Source organism: Microcaecilia unicolor, chromosome 8 (genome assembly GCF_901765095.1).
Source record: "Microcaecilia unicolor chromosome 8, aMicUni1.1, whole genome shotgun sequence".
NCBI classification, from domain to species: Eukaryota; Metazoa; Chordata; class Amphibia; order Gymnophiona; family Siphonopidae; genus Microcaecilia; species Microcaecilia unicolor.
Window position 1 is genome coordinate 184,385,040 of NC_044038.1, and position 23,604 is coordinate 184,408,643.

The 23,604-nt window shown below is 42.9% G+C and overlaps 1 protein-coding gene across 4 annotated transcripts in view; it reads left to right on the plus strand.

Annotated features, from left to right (window-relative positions):
• Positions 1-12,711: 12,711 nt before the first annotated feature.
• The window catches only part of FGFR4 (fibroblast growth factor receptor 4), a 65,804-nt gene continuing 54,911 nt past the window's right edge, over positions 12,712-23,604 (plus strand). For all 4 annotated transcript variants that reach the window (XM_030211596.1, XM_030211599.1, XM_030211597.1 and 1 more), the window contains exon 1: positions 12,712-12,833. In XM_030211596.1, the coding sequence (XP_030067456.1) occupies positions 12,761-12,833 (73 nt within the window). In that variant the 5' untranslated portion in view covers positions 12,712-12,760. The remainder of the gene's footprint in view (positions 12,834-23,604) is intronic.

Sequence of the window (23,604 nt, forward strand, 5' to 3'; positions counted from 1 at the left end):
TTTTCAATGCAACACGATGAGAAAAAAATAGGCGCTGGTGCCAGCAGAACTCCATTGGGGGGAGCGGACGCTCCCCTGGCGCCCCACCTAGCTACCCCACTGCAGCCACCCAGCTATCTATATGCCTAATGATCAAATCACCAACTACAACGGTTGTCCTAACCTTTCCCTCCCGGGCAGCACTTGGAGACATATCCTTGGTGCGAGAGAATATTACATTCCCTGGTGCGCAGGTCCTGGCTACAGGAGTACTTCCTACTTCACCAGGGTGATGCTCTCCTAGGAGACCTCCCTCCTCCAAGGTAGCACAAGGGCTACCAGACTGGAGGTGGGACTTCTCTAAGAGCTAGGAGCTCTTTGCATCGGGTAGTGTTCTATTGTGGATTAAAAACTGGTTAAAAGATAGAAAACAGAGAGTAGGGTTAAATGGACATTATTCTCAATGGAGAAGGGTAGTTAGTGGGCTTCCCCAGGGCTCTGTGCTGGGACTGCTGCTTTTTAACGTATTTCTAAATGACCTAGAGATGGGAGTAACTAGTGAGGTAATTAAATTTGCTGATGACACAAAGTTATTCAAAGTCGTTAAATCGCAGGAGGGTTGTGAAAAATTACAAGAGGACCTTACGAGACTGGGCGTCTAAATGGCAAATGACGTTTAATGTGAGCAAGTGCAAAGTGATGCATGTGGGAAAGAGGAACCCGAATTATAGCTACGTCATGCAAGGTTCCATGTTAGGAGTCACAGACCAAGAAAGGGATCTAGGTGTCGTCGTTGATGATACGTTGAAGCCTTCTGCTTAGTGTGCTGCTGCGGCTAAGAAAGCAAATAGAATGTTAGGTATTATTAGGAAAGGAATGGAAAACAAAAATGAGGATGTTGTAATGCCTTTGTTTCGCTCCATGGTGCAACCGCACCTCGAATATTGTGTTCAATTCTGGTTGCCGCATCTCAAAAATGAATTAGGAAATGTGCAGAGAAGGGCGACGAAAATGATAGCGGGGATGGGATGACTTCCCTATGAGGAAAGGCTAAAGCGGCTAGGGCTCTTCAGCTTGGAGAAAAGGCGACTGAGGGGGAGATATGATAGAGGTCTATAAAATAATGAGTGGAGTTGAATGGGTAGATGTGAAGCGTTTGTTCACACTTCCCAAAAATACTAGGACTAGGGGGCATGCAATGAAGCTACAATGTAGTAAATTTAAAACAAATCGGAGAAAATTTTTCTTCACTCAATGTGTAATTAAACTCTGGAATTTGTTGCCAGAGAATGTGGTAAAGGCAGTTAGCTTAGCGGAGTTTAAAAAAAGGTTTGGACGGCTTCCTAAAAGAAAAGGCCATAGACCGTTATTAAATGAACTTGGGGAAAATCCACTATTTCTGGGGTAAGCAGTATAAAATGTTTTGTATATTTTTGGGATCTTGCTGGGTATTAGTGACCTGGATTGGCCACTGTTGGAAACAGGATGCTGGGCTCGATGGACCTTTGGTCTTTCCCAGTATGGCAGTACTTATGTAACTACTGCCCAGTAGCTTCTATTCCAATGGCAGTCAAATTGATGGAAAGCATGGTAACCAAACAACTTACTGATTATATGTAATCAATAGAAATCAAACAAAAGAAAACATGGAAAAGAAAATAAGATGATACCTTTTTTATTGGACATAACTTAATACATTTCTTGATTAGCTTTCAAAGGTTGCCCTTCTTTGTCAGATCGGAAATAAGCAAATGTGCTAGCTGACAGTGTATATAAGTGAAAACATTCAAGCATTACTATGACAGTCTGACAGGGTGGGAGGATGGGGGTGGGTCGGAGGTATGCATGGGGACATCAAAGCATATCATTGATATTCTAACAGGATGGGTGTGGATAGGTGAGGGGTGGGGTGATCAACAGAGACATACAGCTTTATGGTTTATAATGGGCTAGGAACCCCAGGTCCTTGTTAAGTCCTTTCTGTTGGGTGTTAAAATATTCAATCATTCTGACTTCAAAGGTCTTACGTTCTTGTATGGTTTTAAAGTTACCTTTCAGTATTCTCACTGTGAAATCATTGGTACAGTGTCCTGGTTCTGTGAAGTGCTGTCCCACCGGGGTGGGGGCCCTATTGGCTGTATTGTTCATGTGATGTCTATGTAAAGATCCCTTTATGTTGAATATCTTTCCTTTGTGGGTAACTGTGGGGTCCTGTGAAATATTTTGGCATAGTTTGCAACTGGATAAATTACAGGGACGTGTGCCCTTTGTTTGATTTCTATTGATAACCTTAAGAGTGGACTAACACGGCTACCACACTCCTCTACTTAAGATGATTATATGTACAAATTCACAATACTACATGAATCACAATCAGGATTCTGGCCACTACATAGCACTGAAACAGTACTAATCACTCTCCTAGCCAAATTCAAGCAGGAAATAGCAACAGGTAAAAGCATACTCCTCCTTCAATTCGACATATCTAGGTAGTGTGTTCGACATGGTAAACCATAAAATACTACCAAGACTACTTGACTACTTCGGCATCGGCGGAAACATATTTAGCTGGGTCAAGGGCTTCCTAACCACTAGAACATACCAAGTGAAATCAAACTCAAACATATCACCGTGGAAAGCAGACTGTGGAGTACCTCAAGGATCACTATCACCGATCCTCTTCAACCTAATGGTGACCCCATTAGCCAAGTCCTTATCCAACCATGGCCTCAACCCTTTCATCTATGCAGATGATGTCACAATATACATTCCTTATAAACATGACCTGGCTGAAATCTCCAATGAAATCAAGCTCAGTTTGAACATCATGGACGCATGGGCAAATGCATTTCAACTAAATCTCAACACAGAAAAAACACATTGTCTCATCCCAATACAACACATACAAACCCACAAGCATAAACACCCTAGATCACACCCTTCCTATCACAGACAGCCTGAAAATTCTCAGCATCACAATCGACTGTAATGTCACCCTAGAGTGCCAAGCGAAATCTACAGCTAAGAAGATGTGGAAATTCAAACGACTGAATCCATTCTTTCTGAGGGATACATTTTGCAACCTGGTACAATCTATGGTATTAAGTCATGTAGATTACTGCAACGGAATCTATGCGGGATGTAAAGAACAAATCATAAAGAAACTTCAGACCGCCCAAAACACGGCAGCCAGGCTCGTATTTGGAAAAACGCAATTCGAAAGCGCCAAACCCCTCTGAGAAAAACTGCACTGGCTTCCAATCAATTTTAAAATTGTCACAGAAGCACACAGCACGCCTTAAGAGAGCACTAGGAGAAATGGGGAGGGTTTGGGGTGAGGTATTGGAGGGAGGTGGGTGGGGGGTTTGTTTGGGGGAGGGAGATGGGAAGGTTTAGAAATTTTGTTATATGTGTGGTCAAAGATTTGTTTGATTCTGCTATGTATATTATGTGCCATGCAATAAACATGATTGGAATATAAAATTGTCACAGTGCCCATCCATAAAGTCTTGATGTCTATGTAATAAGATGTGGCAAACGCCTTCTTCAGGACCTCGTGCAGCAAAATGTGTGGAGATAAAATAACAAGACCAGGCCAGTCAGCCGTAGGTAAAAAGAAAACACAGCTTCCTCATTCTAGAATCATCTCACCAAGAGCTCTCATACCCATTCAAACATATCTCCTGGGAAGGAACATGAGGTCTTGTATGTAGTGGGAAAGGTATTTTATATGTTTAATGCATGTATGTACTTGAAAGGAAAAATGCGAATGTCACAGGAAATAATAAGACTAATGAATAACAATTCTAGCCAGAGTATAATATTTTCTCAATCTTGAAGTCCACAACCTTTGGGGAGAGGAGATTTAAGGAGGACCTTAAAGAAAAACCTGGTGACCAGCTGAGGTGAATTTAAAAATACATATTTCACATTCTTGTACTGTACAAGATATATACCTAAGCAAAGAGCCTTGGGTGAAATTCCATCTAGCTATGGATTTTTTTTTTTTTTAGATACCTAATTTCTACTATAAGAAACATTTTCATCTTCCTTTGAATGGTCATATCTTTAATAAACGTGATATTGAGGGCCTGGGGAAACTGCTGATGGCAGCCTCCCTTCTGAAACTTGCATCTGGCTCTGGCTGCAGAGCATATAATTGTTCCAATGACTGGATTGAGGAGGGTGGGGGTAGTCTTCTATACAACAGAAATGGCCATTCCTCTTACCCATAATGGAGAAAAGGAAAAAGGCACTGCAGCCCTTTCAGACCATCACAGCCATCACCATCTTGCTTTGGCCGGGTAAGACGGTATTTTAAGGTACCATGTTGTTGCAGTCCACCAGTTTCAGCTAGTGCAGTATTACAGCTTTCTCCTAGAGAAAGCAAACTCTGCCCTAATAGCTTACCAGCAGATCTTCAGATCAAGATGTCTGATTCCGTTCAGGGCACAAAAGACTATCCTAAAGATCACATATGCTTGGCCTTTATTTCTAAGACATCCTCCTACAGCAGACAGGGGCATTTTTGAAAGAACATTCATGTCTGAATTGGGATGTCCTGCACCTACCATCCAAAAAGATCTGTCCATCTTACAACCATTTTTGAACAGGAAAAATATCAGGAAATGACATTTTTTTTATGCTGAAAAGTCCAAAATGAACACCTATTTTCCACAATATGAATGTCAAAAAAATCAGGCACAAAAAAACATGTCTGCCATCATTGGACTCTAGAGCAGAGAGGCAGCTGAGTGGTCAGTGCAGTGGACTTTAAACAATGGGACATTACAGATCAAAGCAATAGGTGTCTTACAAATTCAGGTCCAGTGTTTTTTATTTTATCAAGATTTACTATACTGCCTTTCACTGCTACATTGCAGATCAAAGTAGTTTACAATCTAAAATTCACAGAAAAGAATGGAACTCCCGTATTTATAATAGGAAAATAGAATTCTTCATACAAAGCAGAACAAACAAAATATACAACTGCCCAACTCCAATTGCAACAATTCAGGTATCATCAAAAGCTTTCTGAAAGAGCCAAGTTTTCACTTTAGTCTTGAATGACTTCAACGATAACTCCCCTCTTATAGACAAGAGGAGGTAATTCCAGGGGGCAGGAGTCCTGAAGAAAAAGACACTCTACTGAATACATTCTAACTGAGCGCCATAAGGACCTGGAAGAAGCAAATGATAATTAAGAGAGCTAAGAATTTGTCCAACAAAGTAGGGAACAGTAATCAGTGGCAAATATCTGGGTTTGGCTGAGTCAGTATTTCTGTGTTCCAGGAAGGCTCACATATTTGTACAGAAATATGAGTTAAAAATGGGAGTTACACCTGGGTCCTGTTCAAAGTCCACTGCACTGACCACTAGGCTACTCCTTGTACTTGCTTGTTGCTGTATTAGGAATGGCCTGGAGCTATCATAAATTCTGGTATCCACTTTCACTTTTATTTTTTAGGGGGTAGGAGGGCAATCAGGGCATCTTTTTGTACTCTAAACATGATTGAAACAGGTCTAGATAAAAATGGCCTAATTTATTGCCTTGTGCTAGAAAAGAATATAGGGAGAGTTTCCAAAACAGGATAAATCCAAAAATATAATCACTTGGAAACTGTAACAAGTAACCTGCTATATATTAGTACATAGGAGGAAAAACCTCTAGAAGCACCTTTCACCACTAACAAAGCGGGTAGAAGGGCTAGGGCTTCTTCATCTTCGGGAAAAAACCTCCAACATTTTTTATTTTATTTTCATTATAAGCATTCATCAAAGTAAAGTTATCTCAATATTTCTCTACAAATGCAGATGTTGAAAATTGTTTGTAAAAAAAACTCGAGAAGATACTTAGCTTCTCATAGGCTCCTCCAAAAATAGAACCATGGTTAACGTTGGCCTTCGTTTCGCCACAGCTGCTTCAGAACCTCTGGTCTAATAATTCTGCTGAAAGAGCAAACACGAATCAGTTACAACTTAAAACACTTCACAACATCTTACAATAACATTCTATACAGCTTACTCTCTGTTCAGGACTGCCGATGGAAGCATGAAGGGCAGCAAACATTACAAACATGGGCGGAATAAGAACATTCTCTTTGATGTCACACGCTGTCAAATCCCCACCAATGAAACATTACCATGGGCGGGATCTATTCATGAACAAACATTTTGAAATAGCATATTCTGCATTACCCTTAGACTGACTTCACATTACAAGTATTGAGCTTAACTAAATAAATCTCAGACTTGTAAAATCTTTTAGGAGCAGGTCTAAGAGAAGCGAGAAAGGGTGCCAGGTCTTCAGTCCTTCAGGCAGGTAGCAGCACAGTTCCAAGATGGGGAATATTGGCAAGGCCCAGGCTCCAGCTGTTTTTTTTTTTGTTTTCTTTAATTTTTTTATTTATAACTTTTGAAAATAATACATTCATATCACTATAAATGCAAAGTTTAAGATTAAATTAAACAAAAATATATCAATGAGAAAAGGAAATTAAGTCATATACATATTGACCACCATAGTTGGGAAAACAAGATATCGGCAAAAAAAGATAGGAAATAAATTCAATCAATCAAGGTGGAGAGCGTTATCCACACACTAGAAGGCACTAACAGTATCATTTCCTATGTTGTCATTCAGGGTTGAACCTTCCCCTCTTCCTTGGCTTTTATGAATACAGCCATTTTTTGAGGGTCTAGAAAAACATAACTAACACTTTCAAATGTAACCAAGCATTTACAGGGATACTTCAGCATATACAATCCGCCTAGGGCAATAACCCTTGGCTTTAAGATTAAAAAGTCACGACGTCTTTTCTGGGTGTCCCTGTTGAGGTCTGGATAAATTTGAATTTTGTCCCCCATAAATTTGGCTTGCATATGCTTAAAATACAAACGAAAAATATTATTTCTATCCACTTCGAATGCAAAGGAAACTATAAGAGTCAATCTTTGTGTCACCGTCTCTAAAGAGTTCTCCAAAAAAGCGGATATATTTAAGTCAGGTGGAGATTCTGGTAAAACAGATTTAACTCCAAAAATATACTGCGCCTTGGCAACCGGTAGTAAAGCATCCTTAGGAATATTTAAGACTTCTTCCAAATATCTCTTAAACATGTCGACTGGAGGAATTAAAGGTATTTTAGGAAAATTAAGAAGTCTAAGATTATTCCTTCTTGCTTGGTTGTCTAGGTATTCCACTTTTTTAACCAGTATCTCCTTATCCTTGAGCGTTATAGTTGTTAAATTATGGAGAGATTTAATTTCACCGTTCATTATCCCAATTTGTTCTTCATTTTTCTGAGCTTGGGAAGCGGTAAGAGTCTGGGAAGTTTTAAGGGGAATTATGTCCTCTTTCATAACGTCAGTTACCTGAAGTAGGTTGTTGTTCATGCCCTGGATGGCGTCCCATAGGCTCTCGAGAGTGATCACTGCAGGTTTTACAGGTCCACGAATACCCCCGGAGGCACCTCCCGATTCACTGGCGAAGAGAGGGTTTTCTACCCCTTCTTTCCAGGTAGTAGTCATAACTGGGGTCGCCGTTGTAGAAGGCCCTCCTCTCACAGCCTGTCGGCTTGACTTTTCGGGCAGCTCAACAGGCTGGAGTCCCGCTGCAAGCAAACTGCTTCCGGGTCGTGGAGGAGCAGTGAGTAGAGGCGGGCTTAACGAAGCCCCCTCGATACTGCAGTCCGGCGATCCAACGTCGGAACTGGCCTTCGTGTGTGTTTGCCGCTCAATTCTCTGTACTCCACAGCTCTCCAGTGTCAGCTGCCAGGGAGTAGAGCTTACGGGAGCTGAGGAGGTTAGCATCACCATCTTCCCTTTCTTCTTACCCATGATGTCCGTCGGGTAGGGAAATCTCGACCTAGAGCTTAGTGAGAGTCAGGAGCTCAGAGACCAACATCCTCCTTGAACGCCATCTTGTTTCCTTGGCTCCAGCTGTTTTTTTTAATCTTCCAGCAGGCCAGGTTTCAGGATAAACCTGTGACAGACAAGGACAAATTCTTGCATGGGCCTACTGTGCTCATGCCCAAAGGTCTGGGAAGGCCTTTCTGATTATCAAGGCGTGCTTTACTTAGCAGCCTACCTGTAATATCCGGTGGCTGTGATTTTCAGGAACATGATAAATCTATTTATAAACACTGCTGAAACTACTGATGCTTGTGTCAATACTCTATAACACAAATGTGATGTTCTACGTATACTTTCAGACATGCCAAGTCTCACTCATTAGGAGTGTGTCACACTCATTTGAAAACTTTCTCACTCATCAGAGCTTCAGTACCAGTGCATTGATCCTGATCACTGCTCTCATGCGAGGCAAGCCTTAGAGAAGTAAACCAAGTGGTCCAACCAGTAAGAAGAAATCTGAGCACACCTTCCTGCCTACTGCTTCCCCTTGCCCTGTTAGTTTTCCCTTTACTGCAAATACATGTGCTCTGAAACCAACATATATACTTTTAACTACTGGGTGGAAGAGAATGTTCAGCTTAAAAATTGAACCTAAATTGCTACTCACTTTGTGTTCTTTCAGTGTCTTCAAAGAAAAGCCAATATCATTTAATGCTGCCTTGATTCATCTGGAAAGCAATGGTACGCTTAAATCATTCTAAATTTATACCCTGAATGTACCCTCTGAAAAATCTCACTCTTTGGCCTTTGATCTCACTCCTTGGTGTGGTAAATCTTACTCTTTGAGGTGGGGCACCCTTGGTATCATAGTTTCATGTACCTTGCATAAGCTGTATATGGGTTGGCATTGCCTCTCCTCCATCTCTAGCCATGCAAAGTTCAGAAATCAAGTGTCTTCTATCATAGGGACCAACTTTTCAAGATGATTGAGGGTGCTAAATCTAAGGAAATTTCCCTCCTTGGACACCCACAGATCTGGCACCTGAGTCTAGTTCTGCTCCAGCTCACCAAACCTTTGTGCTCCCAGCATTACTTCTTTCTGAGTAGAAACACAGAGAGACATCCTTACAGTCGAATGAGCCTCAATGTTAAAAAAGAAAATAAATTGTGGACACAATAGAATATTGGTATTTTAAAATGTTACCCATTCCAAAAATAAATAAACGAAATAAAAATAAAATGTACTTTCTTCCTTTGTTTTCTCCATTTACCTCTACTTCCATGGGCCTTTTTCTCACAGGACTTCTTCTGTGGCCAGGCAAACATGTTTTTGAATAAGTGTGCTGATGCCTCAAGAGGATTTCTTGTTCACCTAGTTTCTTTCTCTGTTCTCTATCCATCACTCTCCACTCCATCACATTTTTCTCTAACTGACTAGATGTCTCCATTTCATTTCTCCCCTTTCCTATTCCTTCTTCCAAACTCTTATCTCCTTTCAGAACAGCTCAGGCCATTTCTCCTCTCTGACTCTAGCTTCTACTTCCTACATTTCTGATTTTCACTCACTCTCAGACCCTGCCTTTCAAATTTTTTGCTCCTGTCCTTGATTCCCCAGTATATACTTTCGCATACTTTTGTATTTCCCCTAGCTATTCCCCCGCCCCCCCCAAGCAGCACAAAAGTACCAAGAAAAAGAATACAGTGCAAGTGACAAACAGAACACCAAAACAAAGCCACCAGCAGCACATAAATGCCTTCAAACGTCCTTTAATAAAAATCTTCACTTGACTCGACATGGGCCGTGTTTCAGCTAAATGGCGTGCATCAAGAGCAATATTTCCTCTAAGGAGTGGCCTGATGTATGCAAAATTGTTTTTGTGTGAGGTTTTAAAAACCAACAATTTTTGAGTGCCAGTATTAGCAAAGCATTTCTGTAGATGGCACAAAAAAACATTTTTGTGAGCAACCATTTAAAATCTGTGAGCGACGATCCTAAAATTTATGAACAATCACTCATGTGCTCCGCTTAGATTGAGAATTGATCAGGAGTCTAAAAAATTAAAATATATTAAATATATTAAAAATTAATATACAAAACATACAGAATAATATCAGTAATTAAAATAGACATTAAAATAAACTAACATCAAGAATAAAGCATATGGCCTATCCAGACAGCCCATCCATACTAATTATGAAGCTCTACAAGGATATTAATGGGCTCATTTTTTGAAAGAGAAAAATGTCCGTAAAAGTGTCATAAAGTACCATTTGGATGGATTTCTTCTCAAAATGTCCAAACCAGTATTTTCAAAACCTGTTTTGCAGACGTCCATCTATGCATTTCATCTGCAGTGCACTGTAGACAGGTAGACCCAGGCCTATACCTCCTCCTACCTGTACAGTTGTGGTGGAAGCTGTGAGCCTAGTGGTTAAGGTGGTGGACTTTGGTCCTGAGGAACTGAGTTCAATTCCCACTTCTGGCACAGGCAGCTCCTTGTGACTCTGGGCAAGTCACTTAACCCTCCATTGCCCCAGGTACAAATAAGTACCTGTATACAATATGTAAGCCGCATTGAGTCTGCCATGAGTGGGAAAGCGCGGGGTACAAATGTAACAAAAAAATGCACAAAGCACAAAACCTTGTTCAAAATAGTATTTTTGGAAAAAAAAAGATAATTTTCTTTTTTCAAAAATTGGTATATTTCCTATTTGGATTTGGCATGTATAGCGCAAAACGTACGAAGTTCGACTTAGACACACTATCGAAAATGCCCCTCTAAATGTCCTAGGCAAATGTTCAGCTCCCCCCCCCCCCCCCCCATTAATCTTTAGACTTTTGGCCTTGTCCATCCCCAACAATCCTAATCAGCCCAACTTCATCCCTCCCAAAATAATCTGAGTAAATACCTATTTAAAACCTGCCCACCCTCCCCAGCGCTACGAGATGGCTTAACGGTTGGGCCTGTTCTACTGTCCCTTCTTCTTTCTCACTTGTACCGTGCTTTCTTGAATTCTGTTACTGTCCATATGTCCACCACCTCCACAGGGAGGCTTTGCCTGTGCCTGCCTTCAGTACCAAATTTCTACTCTAAACACAATGGGTATTAACCCTGCCTTCTTCCTCATCCCCATCTCCCTTTTTTTCATCTACTCTCTCCAAATTATACTCTGACTTGGAAGGAAGCCTCTGCTGGAACTTGGTAAAAGGGATTGGGGTTTGCTGCCTGGCTTTTCATCTAATAATCCTTTTATCTGGAGGCTCTCTGCAGGGGGGTAATTGTATGTCATCCTGCCAAGCAGCTGAACCAGGATTCTGTAAATCTGTAACCAGGGATTCCTTGGTAGCAAAGGCCTTTGTCACACTGTTCAAAGATTAACCTGAAGTCTGAGCTAATTTCACATTCATCTTCCTGGGAGTAGGGTCTGACGGACTTCACCAGGCTCACTCTAAAAGATACCAGAAATTCATAGGGTGTACCCCCGCACCCCATGTAATGGGCTAAAAATTGTGGCACAGTAAGGAGATAACTTCTCATCCTGGTATGTTACAACACTCAATGTTGGGGATCTGGTGCTGTGTGCAGGGAAGGGGAGAGAAGTCAAATAGATATGTCTTGGGTGCTGGATCTCAATCTCCGGTTGATTTGTCATTAGCTGCACAGAACTTTCAGAAGCAGTCCCAATTAAAATAAGTGGGAGAAAGTATTAAACAGGGGCCCCAGGTTTGCATGTGGATAAGTGAGGGGATCATTGGAGCAGACATATATGTGGGTGTGAGAGACCAAAGGGAGTGTGTATGTGTGAGTGTGAGAGGATTAGAGAGATGGAGCTATTTTGAGTTGTCGGGAGGGGGAACATCAGAAGGGGAAGATGTCCATGTGTGCGGATGCAGACCAAAGGGACAAAGGTATCTGCATGTGTGTGAGGTATGAGGGTGCAGAAGTGTGTCTGTGTGTATATAATGGTATCAAATGAGTGAAAGGGGGGGTGCATATGCTCCTGCCACGTTCTCCACAGCATATCCTGCTGGGAAAGGCTGGGACTGCAGGAACTGTTAGCCCCCCCCCATCCCCACCCCCTACATACCCAGTGTTCCTGCTCTATTCCCTATATAACCTTCTGTTGGGATTGCAAGAAATTCATGTTATCCCATCATTTCTGTTTTGACTTTCTGTTTCTAGAATCTTTCGAATCAGAGGAACGGAGGGGGGGGGGTGTGTAAGGGTTCAGAGAGACGGTACTGTGTGAGCTGGAGGCAGATAAAGCGGGAGAACTCTTCCCAAAGTTAGAACCATGCACTGAACAGTGGGTATTGGCAATACAGGTGCTCAGTTCCTGTTCAGCTTGGCAGAGTTTTGCAATGTTCCTTATCTCACACTGCATTGGCAAAACACGCTGATGCCCCTGGGGTCCCGCAGTGATGCCCCTAATTGTCCATTGCATTCCCAAAGAGAGAGGTTTTTTTCCTCCAGTCAGTTAAATCTTACCACCTTGAACAAGTTTGTTCCTGTGCCTACCCCTATTCACTTGTTTCTCTCTGGAATAAGCTTCCTTCTTTTTGTAGATCTGTAGATTAATTATTGGGGTTTAGGAAGGCCATCAAAACTGGATTTTTAAACTACATTTCTAAATTTTGTTCTTTACTTGGGTTAATTTTATTCTACAATTGGTAACTATTCCTGTATGTGCTGTGGGTTTTTATTTGCTAGTTTTATGTTATTACTTTGTATATTTTGTGTAATTGATTGTGTTTGTTTCTTTGTAACCTGTTCTGGGCTTAATTAGGAGAACAGGCTAAATAACGAAATAAGAACATATGAAGCCAGGGATTAGTAGTAAATTCTTGCCACGTTCTCTTTCTCTATTTACAGCAGATTAACTCGGCCTCTTCTCTCTCCTCTACAGTGCCAGTGGTCCTGGAAAGATGAGGTGGTCTTTCTTTAACCTGCTGCTTTGGCTCCTAACTCTAACTGCAGTACAGACAGACAGAGAGGATGGTAAGAGGGAGAACGTTCAGTTCCGTGCTAAATCTCTGACAGAAAGACCCCTTTGAGAGTCTCTGTGGCTGTCGGTCCATCCCCACCTCACAGTGCTTTCCTTTCCCTTGCTGTGCTGGTCTTTGGTTCCCTTTCATTGGAGAAGAAGCAGCAATGCCAGCCAACCTTATGTGACTTGCAGAAGAGAGGTAGCTGTGTTGTGGGGATGAATCAGGTTTGAGGAATTATATTTATTTTATGATTAATATCCTGCCTTGGACATCTTTTTAGAAAAGCAATTAAGAAATGTATTTCTTTGGCTTTAATTTGTACCTTTTCATTGCCAGCTCAAGGTGATTTATATGTTGGTATAGTTGGCATTTCCCTATCCCTAGAGAGCTTATGATCTAAGCGCTACAGTTACTAAGTACATTAACATGTTAAATCATTTTTTAGTCATGTAATGTTTATTGTTACATTCAGGCAGGCATCAACTACAACAGAAGTTATTGCTTCCAGACAGAAAACAATTAAAAATTAAAAACTTCCTCTTTACATAGCTACTGACGTCCTAAGCCAAATGCCCATACATTTCCCAACATCCACCCCTTCAGACTCCCTCAACCAACCCTCCCCGTCTCCTCTCCCATTTACAATCTATCAACAGCCCACACTCCTTTAACTACTGCTAATGCTGCTCTGCACTTAACTGGCTATAAAAATCATGCCATAACTCCACATCCTGGCACTGCTGTCTGGGCAAGCATCATCATTTGACCAGCCTCTTTGATTTTCTCCACCCACTGGAGACATGGGTTCAATCCACCTCACCAGAATTCACTGCTGAGTGATCCCTTAGCTTCCAATACACAAAATAGGCCTCTCTGTCCATACCCCTCTTGACAAATGTCTCTCCCTGCCCTGGCACCCAGAATGTCATCATATCTAGACAGTGAATAAGATCCCTGTTTACTAAGGTGCACTAGCGTTGTTAGCATGCGCTAATGCTTAGCATGAGCTAAAAGCGCTAACGTGTCTCTAGCGAGGTTTAGTAAACAGGACCCAAAGTGTTTAACCTGTAGATACATAAAAACCTTTATAGGTCATATTTCTCATTTGTACCCAGAACACTGTTTTCCCAAGAGATTCCCTTCACTAAGTCCTTCCTCATGTTATCCACACCATCAGGGGTGTCTTCCCAATTGCAGATTTTAGTATCATCCACAAAGAGGCAAACCTAACCAGTCAGCCCTTCAGCAATATCGCTTGCAAAAAATGTTTAAAAGAACTGGCCCAAGAACCAAACCTTGTGGTACACCACTGGTAACGTCCTTTTCCTCAGAATAAGAACATAACCTAAGAATAGCCATACTGGTCAGACCAATGGTCCATCTAGCCCAGTATCCTGCTTCCAGCAGTGGCCAATCCAGGTCACAAGTACCTGGCAGAATCTCAAATAGCAGCGATATTCCATGCTACTAAACCCAGGGCAAGCAGTTGTTCCCCTATGTCTAGCTCGATAGCAGACTATGGGCTTCTCCTCTAGGAACTTGTCCAACACTTTTTTAAGACAGAAACAAAAAAAGGCAAAGATCTGCCACAGAAATAGCAAATAAAAAGAAAAAAAGCAGATCAAAAAAGACAAAAAAATAGAACAGGAGGGTAACAGAAGAAGTGGTTTATTACAAGTTACCCGACGTGGCCACGTTTCGCCCTCAGGCTGCGGCAGGGGTAAAAAAACTACAAAATAAAAATACATAATGAGTAAAACATAAACATCACATTGTATATTTGAAAATAAAACATATCTAAAAACACTATCACATCATATAATAAAAACAGATCAAATCTAAAAACATAATACAATAAGATATAATATCAAATCAATATCAGTTAAAAACATTCAGATTAAATATGCATGCAATAAAATAATAATTTTAATACAAGACATGATATCAACAAAAAATAATAATATCAACACTAAATGTATATCAACAGAACTGCATAGGACAGATAGGGGGAGAAATACAACACTAAAATAACTGAATGACCATACATACTAAATATCACCTACCTAATAGGGGTAAAAAGCAAAGTGAACCCCTAAAAGTAGTCATACAACCACCTAAAAAAGACAAAATAAAATATATAAAATCTCACAATGCTTGGCCTCAATTGCCGTCTTTTATACACAGTCAATGATCTAAAAATATTGAAATTAATATTCACTTTGTTAAAAAGTAAGGATCAGTGGGTTTCCATGTTCTAATAGATAGCAACTCAGATCAATAGAAATCAATACAAAGTACCTAAAAACATCATACTGTTCTATGACAATCATATATCTTGATGATGATATCATTAAAAAGAGCTCCACAGTGGCCATGAAAAAAAATGATTACAACTCACAGGCAATCCAGCACTCATTACTGTTGTTTGAATATACAAACATCAATTGAAATTGTGCTGTTGCAACGCACCAAACGTGCTTACCCTGATACTTGTGTCATTAGAAAAAACTTTGCAGTGGATGTAGCAATACTGATTCAGAGGCGCTCAGCCAAACTCACAGGCAATCTAGTGCTTTATGCTGCTATTTGAATGGGTGGATATCCATACATAAACCCTAATAATTTTATCATTAGAATTTAGCAATCCCAGTCAGCACAACTGACATGTAATGCAGTGCTCTTTACTGATACTTGAATAGGTAGATATACAATCATCTGTTTCAATCATAACTGTGGCAACATCCCAAACCCCCTTTAAGTATTGAAGCTAACAACACTAAACTGATCAGATTACACAAACTTCAATCAAACAGACATGGAGCAACAAGAAACTGGTTTAGAAAAAATACTGACTTAGAATTTGCACTGACAAAACATATTTAAAGCAAGCCAAGCTGTTTAAACAATACACACCACCATCTAAATTCCATATGCAGTATCTTATATCCTACCTTACATAAGTGCTTCCCAAGCTTACTGAGCAAACTTCACAATGCTATGTTGACTGGCAGCATTATAATAAACACTCTGATTGGGCCTTTAAATATCCCCTTTGAGAGTTCAAAGGTCAAAGAGAATTCTAGAACAAGAACCCACTAATCCACTATGGACATCTCAAAAACGGATAAGTACTACTACTACTATTAAACATTTCTATAGCGCTACTAGACTTACGCAGCGCTGTACAAATCAACATGAAAAAGACAGTCCTTGCTCAACAGAGCTTACAATCTAAATTGGACAGAAGAACAGACAGCTAGGGGTGGGGAAATTGCAGTGGTAGGGGTGATAAGTGAGGGTGTTGAGTAAGAGAGTAATGGTTAGGAGTCGAAAGCAGTAGCAAAGAGGTGGGCTTTAAGCCTAGACTTGAAGACAGCCAGAGACTGAGCCTGACATACTGGCTCAGGGAGTCTATTCCAGGCATAGGGAGCAGTGAGATAGAAGGAACGGAGCCGGGAGTTAGCAGTGGGAGAGAAGGGGGACGACAGGAGACATTTACCCAGCGAATGGAGTGTAGGGAGAGATGAGAGCGGAAAGGTACTGAGGAGCTGCGGAGTGGATGCACTTGTAGGTCAAAAGCAGAAGTTTGAACCGTATGCGGAAGCGGATAGGGAGCCAGTGAAGCGACTTGAGGAGAGGGCTAACGTGAGTATAGCAACTCTTGCGGAATATAAGACGCGCAGCAGAGTTTTGGACAGATTGAAGAGGAGATAGATGGCTGAGTGGGAGACCAGCGAGAAGCAAATTGCAGTAGTCTAGGCGAGAGGTAATAAGGGTGTGGGTAAGGGTTTTGGCAGCGTCCTCGGAGAGGAAAGGGCGGATAAGTAAAAATAAAAATGGAAAAAACAAAAAAACTTTAAGAAACAGGGATGATTTTTTTTTTAAATTCTGTCATGTGACTTTTCCAGGCAAAGGATGTGGAACAAGCATTGGATACTTGTAGTAACATATACTCACCACCAGGTGGCTGATTTAAACAAACATTGGGGAGAGTCACGTGATGGGCTGAGGGAAGAGGTCGCATTCCTTTTCACTCCCGGGTTCTCCCTCCCTCGAACCCTCCACAAACTGGATTGACTTGCTGAAAAACGAAGGAACGCAATCGGAAACAAACTTAAGACTCATGGACTCTTATATCATCCGCGAAACTAGAGCGATGACGGGGAAAACAACAAAAAAAGAGCCAGAGAAGCAGCGAGGGGTCGGCGAAAACAAGATGGCGCCGAGCCCAGCGTCAGATTCGGCGCCAAGGTTCCATCAGGCTCAACTCGAACAGCTCACAGAGGCGGTAAAGTCCGCTTTGGAACCGCAACTAACCCAGATTGCTGAAAGGCTAACAAGCGTAGAAACGAAACTTGGTGAAACAACAAAAAGAACGGGCGAACTTGAAGCACGTGTGTCGGAAGCAGAGGACGCCGCAGTTAGCGCTGTGGCGTCGTTGCAAGAGCTACAAAAAGAATTGAAAGCACAGGCAATGAAAATGGATGATCTTGAAAATAGATCTCGAAGATCCAACTTGAGACTTATAGGTGTCCCGGAGTCGATACCGGATCGGGCTCTGGCGGAACAATTAGAACGCTGGTTAAAATCAGAATTTGCCCTTTCTGACAGCATGGGACCACTCTGCCTGGAAAGAGCTCACAGACTGGGGAAAAGACTTAATAATGGAATTCGACCAAGAGCAGTGATTGTTAAAGTACATAATTTTGTACATAAAGAAGAAATTCTAAGGGGAGCACGATTAAAATGGGATTCCTTAAACTTGAATGGAGTTAGTATTAAAGTGTTCCAAGACTATTCTCAGGCGTTACAGGAACGCAGGAAAGCTTTTACCCCGATTTGCAGACAACTTGCAGAGAGGAACCAACGGTTTTTGCTACTATATCCAGCACAATTAAAAATCAACATGGACGGCATCTGGAGATCCTTTGGCTCTCCAAAAGAAGCTCAAGAAGCACTTCAATTCCAGGATCATAAAAACTCTGAACAGGGGGGAAACAACAGTTGAAGAACATAACATAACTCTTTGAGAGCTAGAAACTCAGTAATCTAAAGTTAAGTCTCAGTTGGACGCCAGAACGTTGGTTGAATAGCCAAATGTTGAATAGTAAGTACTATATGAAGTGATTTACAGCGCTGTGTTTTTCCCTTCAGAGAGAGATGAACAAGTTTGAACTGTGAGATACTATATATGGCAAGTGTGGAGGGGGGAGGGAGGAGACCCTACCATCGTTGACTCAGCACACCTGATCTAAGATAAGAGAGGGGAGTGCAAGGTTGGAGTCAAGGGGGATAGGGGGGGAGGGGAGGGGGGGCGGGAGAGAGGGGGGGATGGGAGGGAAAGTAAAGTGCAAGACTTTCTGGGACACATATAGAGGACAACACTCTGGTGGACACATAGAAAGGGGAAGGGCAACAGAACAGGTCACTGGAGCCATGTGGTCAGATAGGAAGGAACACGGGTGGAGCTGGGCCCCGGGGTTCCTCACAAAAAAAAATTTCACCGCTACACGACAACTGGACATAGTAATGACTAAGCACAATTTAGTTCGGTTCCTCACTTGGAATGTGGGAGGTATTTCATCCCCAATCAAAAGAACAAAAATTCTAGCAGCCCTTAAAAAACATAGAGCGGACGTAGCCTGCTTGCAGGAAACCCGTCTCAACACAGAAGAACATCAGAAACTGAAGCGGGCGTGGGTAGGAGAAGTTCATGCGATTCCAGCTGAGGGGAGGAGTAAAGGAATAGCTATTTTGATCCGCAAGGGATTAGTGGCCAAATCGGAAGTTATAGAAAGAGATTCTCAGGGGAGATATCTGATGATTCATCTATGGATTCAACATCGAGAATACATGCTGGTAGCACTGTATGGGCCAAATCTATTTGACAAATCATTCTATGAGCGGGTGGCCCAACGATGTCTCATTCGCAGAGCTCTCCCCCTAATTATAGTGGGAGACTTTAACCTCGTAGCAGATCCAACATTAGATTGCTCAGCACCTAGACGGGCCAACAGGGGAGGAATGAGATCGAGAGCCCTTCCACAATTCATGCAATCACTAAATTTGGTGGATGCGTGGCGGACTCTTCATCCAGACTCACGAGACTATACTCACTTGTCACGGGCACATGGCAGCTGGTCCAGGATAGATTACATCCTTGTAGATCAAAACATGTTTCATATGGTAGCAGACGCAGTAATAGGGCCAGAAGAGGTCTCAGATCACGCGATGACATGGATAGACTTGACAGATCCAGAATCATTTGGAGTCGGGGCGGGTTGGCGCTTTCCAGCATACTTAGCCGCAGACACTGAATTCAAACGTTATATACAAGATAGCTGGGAGGAGTATGAAAAATTTAATGCAGCCCACAAAAGCCAGCCATCCTTGTTTTGGCAAGCAGCTAAAGCAGTATTAAGAGGGGCAATTATAGCATTCACAGCTAAAAGAGAAAGGCGAATCACTAGAGCAATCACCAACCTAGAAAAAAGACTCCAAAAAGCAAAGCGCAGGTATATTAATAATCCCAATACATTCTTCAAAGAGCAAATGCAGTCAGCAAGAATAGCGTTAGATACCCTCCTACAGGACCGAGCCTCTAGGGCATTAATACGTAGGAAATATCGGTTACAACGCTTTGGGAACAAATCGGGAGGCATGTTAGCACGCGTAATAAAAACTTGGGGAGGAAGCAGAGTAATAATGGCGGTCAAGGACAAGGAGGGCCATATTCAAAACCAAAGAGACAAGGTAGCGAAGGTGTTTCGAGATTTTTATCAAGACTTATACTCTACGCCAATGCCCCACTCTACAGACTCTATTAATCAGTATCTAGAGCGGGCAGGGCTAACCAAGCTAGGAGAGATAGAGTTAGAGGAACTTAATTCACCAATAACAGGGAAGGAACTACAAGACATAATTAAAACGTTGCCCAAACATTCGGCTCCGGGGCCTGATGGGTTCTCTAGTGCATTCTACCAAATGTTAAACCAGCAAATAATAAGACCGCTGCTCTCATATTATGAAGAGGTGGTGGAACTTGGAGAATTCCCAATCTACGCTAATGAAGCGTTAATCACATTACTTTTAAAGCCAGGAAGAAAAGAAACACAGGCAGACTCCTATAGGCCCATATCACTAATCAATGTGGATACAAAAATCATGGCCAAGCTTCTAGCAAACAGAATTCAGAGAGTGTTACCGACATTAATAGAACCAGAGCAAGTGGGTTTTGTACGAAATAGGCACTCCGCAGTAAATGTGAGGCGTCTACTCATGGCAATGGGACAATGTAGTTGTACAGAAACAAAGGCAATCTTGGTGAGTCTGGATGCCGAGAAGGCGTTCGACAGAGTGGAATGGGAGTACATGTTTGCAGTGCTACAACACATAGGTGTCAAGGGATGGGCATACCAGGCAATTCAATCATTATACTCGGGCCCCACAGCTGCAGTACTGATCAATGGCACAAGAACAGCACAATTTTCTATAGCAAGAGGCACGAGGCAGGGCTGTCCATTATCTCCGGCCCTCTTCCTCCTCTCGATAGAACCACTGCTGAGGAGCCTGAAACGAGAGGGGGAGATAGCTGGGGTAGAGGTAGGGGGTGTCACGTTTGTGGCCGTGACCACCCTCATACTTACCCTGTTTCTGGGAGTCAGTGGCTGTGCTGGCTTCTGCTTGTCTCTGTGTCTGTCTCTGTCTTAGTTTCTCTCTGGCTCTGTGTGCTGATTGCCCTACTGAACCTCACCTGTGTGGGCTATGCCTCTTCCAAGATGGCTGCCGCCTCTTCCTCCTTGCCAGTTTCCAAGATGGCTCCCGCTGTTCCTTCCTATGGAATGACTGCTTTGTGTGTCAAGCCTCTGTTTGGTTGCAAGGTGATTGCTGCAGCTGTGGCTCTGGTCTTGATGGGCTTTATTAGTCACCTGAAGACTACAGTCCTGGCCTTTGCATTGCCATTCCCTCCGCAGTGCTTTAGGTCCCGAGGTTAGTGTGCTGTTAGCACCGTTTGCTTTCCTTGTCTTTTGCTCTGTGGGTTTTCAGCCCTTCTGTGTTTATTGTTCTGTGGGCTTCCTACCCTTCTGTGTTATTTGCTCTGTGGGTCTCCTACCCTTCTGTGGGTTTTCAGCCCTTCTGTGTTTATCGCTTGTGGGTTTCCAGCCCTTCTGTGTTTATTGCTCTGTAGGTTCCCTGCCCTTCTGTGTTTATTGCGCTGTGGGTTTTCAGCCCTTCTGTGTTTATCGCTTGTGGGTTTCCAGCCCTTCTGTGTTTATTTGCTCTGTGGGTTTTCAGCCCTTCTGTGTTTATTGTTCTGTGGGCTTCCTACCCTTCTGTGTTATTTGCTCTGTGGGTCTCCTACCCTTCTGTGGGTTTTCAGCCCTTCTGTGTTTAGCGCTTTGTGGGTTTCCAGCCCTTCTGTGTTTATTGCGCTGTGGGTTTTCAGCCCTTCTGTGTTTATCGCTTGTGGGTTTCCAGCCCTTCTGTGTTTTGCTCTGTAGGTTCCCTGCCCTTCTGTGTTTATTGCGCTGTGGGTGTTCAGCCCTTCTGTGGTTATCGCTTTGTGGGTTTCCAGCCCTTCTGTGTTTATTGCGCTGTGGGTTTTCAGCCCTTCTGTGTTTATCGCTTTGTGGGTTTCCAGCCCTTCTGTGTTTATTGCTCTGTAGGTTCCCTGCCCTTCTGTGTTCTTGCTCTGTGGGTTTCCAGCCCTTCTGTGACCATTGCTTTGAACCTACCTATTGCCAGAATCCGGACATTCCCTGCCTGTCTGCCTTGCCATCGCCTAGGGGCCAGGGGGCACTCCTGGACCTTCATTCCTGCGGTTCCTGTAAGTCCTACCGGCTGCCAGAACCCGAGGGCTCAACCTGAGGGGGAAGGCAGTCAAGTGTAGGTGAAGCCTAGGTCCAGTCCGGGTTCCAGTCCAGTGTGTTCCGGTCCGGTGTGTGTTCCAGTCTGGTGTGCTCCAGTCCAGTGTTCCAGTCCTGTGTCCTCCAGTCCGGGGGATTCCAGTCCAGTGTGTTCCGGTCCGGTGTGTGTTCCAGTCTGGTGTCCTCCAGTCCGGGGGATTCCAGTCCAGGTGTTCCGGTTCGCTGGGCAGTGCCTGCAGCCCCTGCCGTTGTGCTTACCCAGTGTTGGTTGGTGGGTTTTGCCTGCTGCTGTCACTCCTCGTCAGCAGCCCAAGGGCTCACGTTTGCTCCAGAGCCCGGTCCCGCGGGCTCAGAACCTGACAGAACCTGACAGGGGGAGAGACTGTGAAAGCATTAGCGTTTGCAGACGACTTATTGATAATGACCTAAAAACCAACAACGTCACTGAGTGTGCTGATAAACAGGGTCTCCCAATTTGGTAAACTTTCAGGCTTTAAAGTCAATTTAGAGAAATCTAGTGTTATGCACATTCAGACCAGCCCCGATGATATGCAGAGATTTACATTCCCATTACGCAGAGCGGCAGGAACCATCAAATATCTGGGGGTGCAGATCCCGAGCGATTTATCCCAACTCTATAATCTGAATATTCAAAAACTGCTGACTGAAACAGCAACAAGGCTGGGTCATTGGCAGGGGCTACCTCTCTCTCTCACGGGACGCATAGCGTTGTATAACATGATGATAGTTCCACGCTGGCTATATATCTTTCAAGTTTTGCCATTGTACCTTTCTAGTAAAGATGAAAAGCAGTTGAATGTAATGCTAAGAAAATACCTCTGGCAGGGGAGAAGACCGCGACTGCCTCAGACAGTGATGGAGATACCAAAAGAATATGGGGGAATGGGAGTGCTGAGTATGCGGCAAATGACGGTGGCCTGTGCAATGAGACACATCAATGACTGGTTCCGTAACACATCAGATTTTTCAGCGACTCAAATGGAGAAAAACTTATTAAAACCCCTCCACTTCAGTAGTGCCCTTCATGGTTTGGGTAAGAGAACATTCCCAGTTTTGGCGGCTACTAACATTCTACAGACTGCGCAAAAAACCTGGAAGTGGATTTGCAGAATGCATCAATTCTCTTATAAAACTACTCCATACTTGACATTGAAGGGGAATCCAGACTTTCCTCCAGGAGATTTATACACGGTGTTTAAACGCTGGGAAGACCAAGGAATAATTTATCTTCAACAAATACTAACAGAGGAAGGGAAACTAAAATCATCTACAGATCTTCAAAGGTCAAAGCTGATAACTCCGAAAGATTATTTTCATTATTGGCAGTTACAACATTATGTGTCTAGCCTGGAATGGGAAGACCTAACAGAAGATGTCCAAGTGGAAGTGGCGGAGGCATTCTCATTCAACTCTCAACAGAAAGTGCCTTTGAAATACCATCACAGACACATCAAAGATCATAAACTGGAATTGGACTATGATAAATACGCTGGGGAATGGGAGAGTGACTTGAATATCACAGTAACGTCTGACATGTTCAAAAGACATGTACTGACAATCCAGCGATCCTCCTTACTATCAGCACATTGGGAGATGCAATATCGATTTGCCCTCAGACTACACATTCCCCCACGGCGAGCGTTTCACATGGGAGCCTCCCCAGATGGAGAATGCCCCAAGTGTGGGAAGGAGGGAGCGACTTTGGGGCATATGTTCTGGCGCTGTGCACAGGTGGAGGAATTTTGGAAGAAAATTTTGAGCCAAGTCTCTAAATTGTGGGCTATAGACTGGCGATATTCCCCGTTGCTGCTATTTGGGAATCCTGAGGTGAAAGCCCCGGTTCCAGGAGGTTGCATTGCATTCATAAACCGGGCCATAGTCATAGCGAAGGCA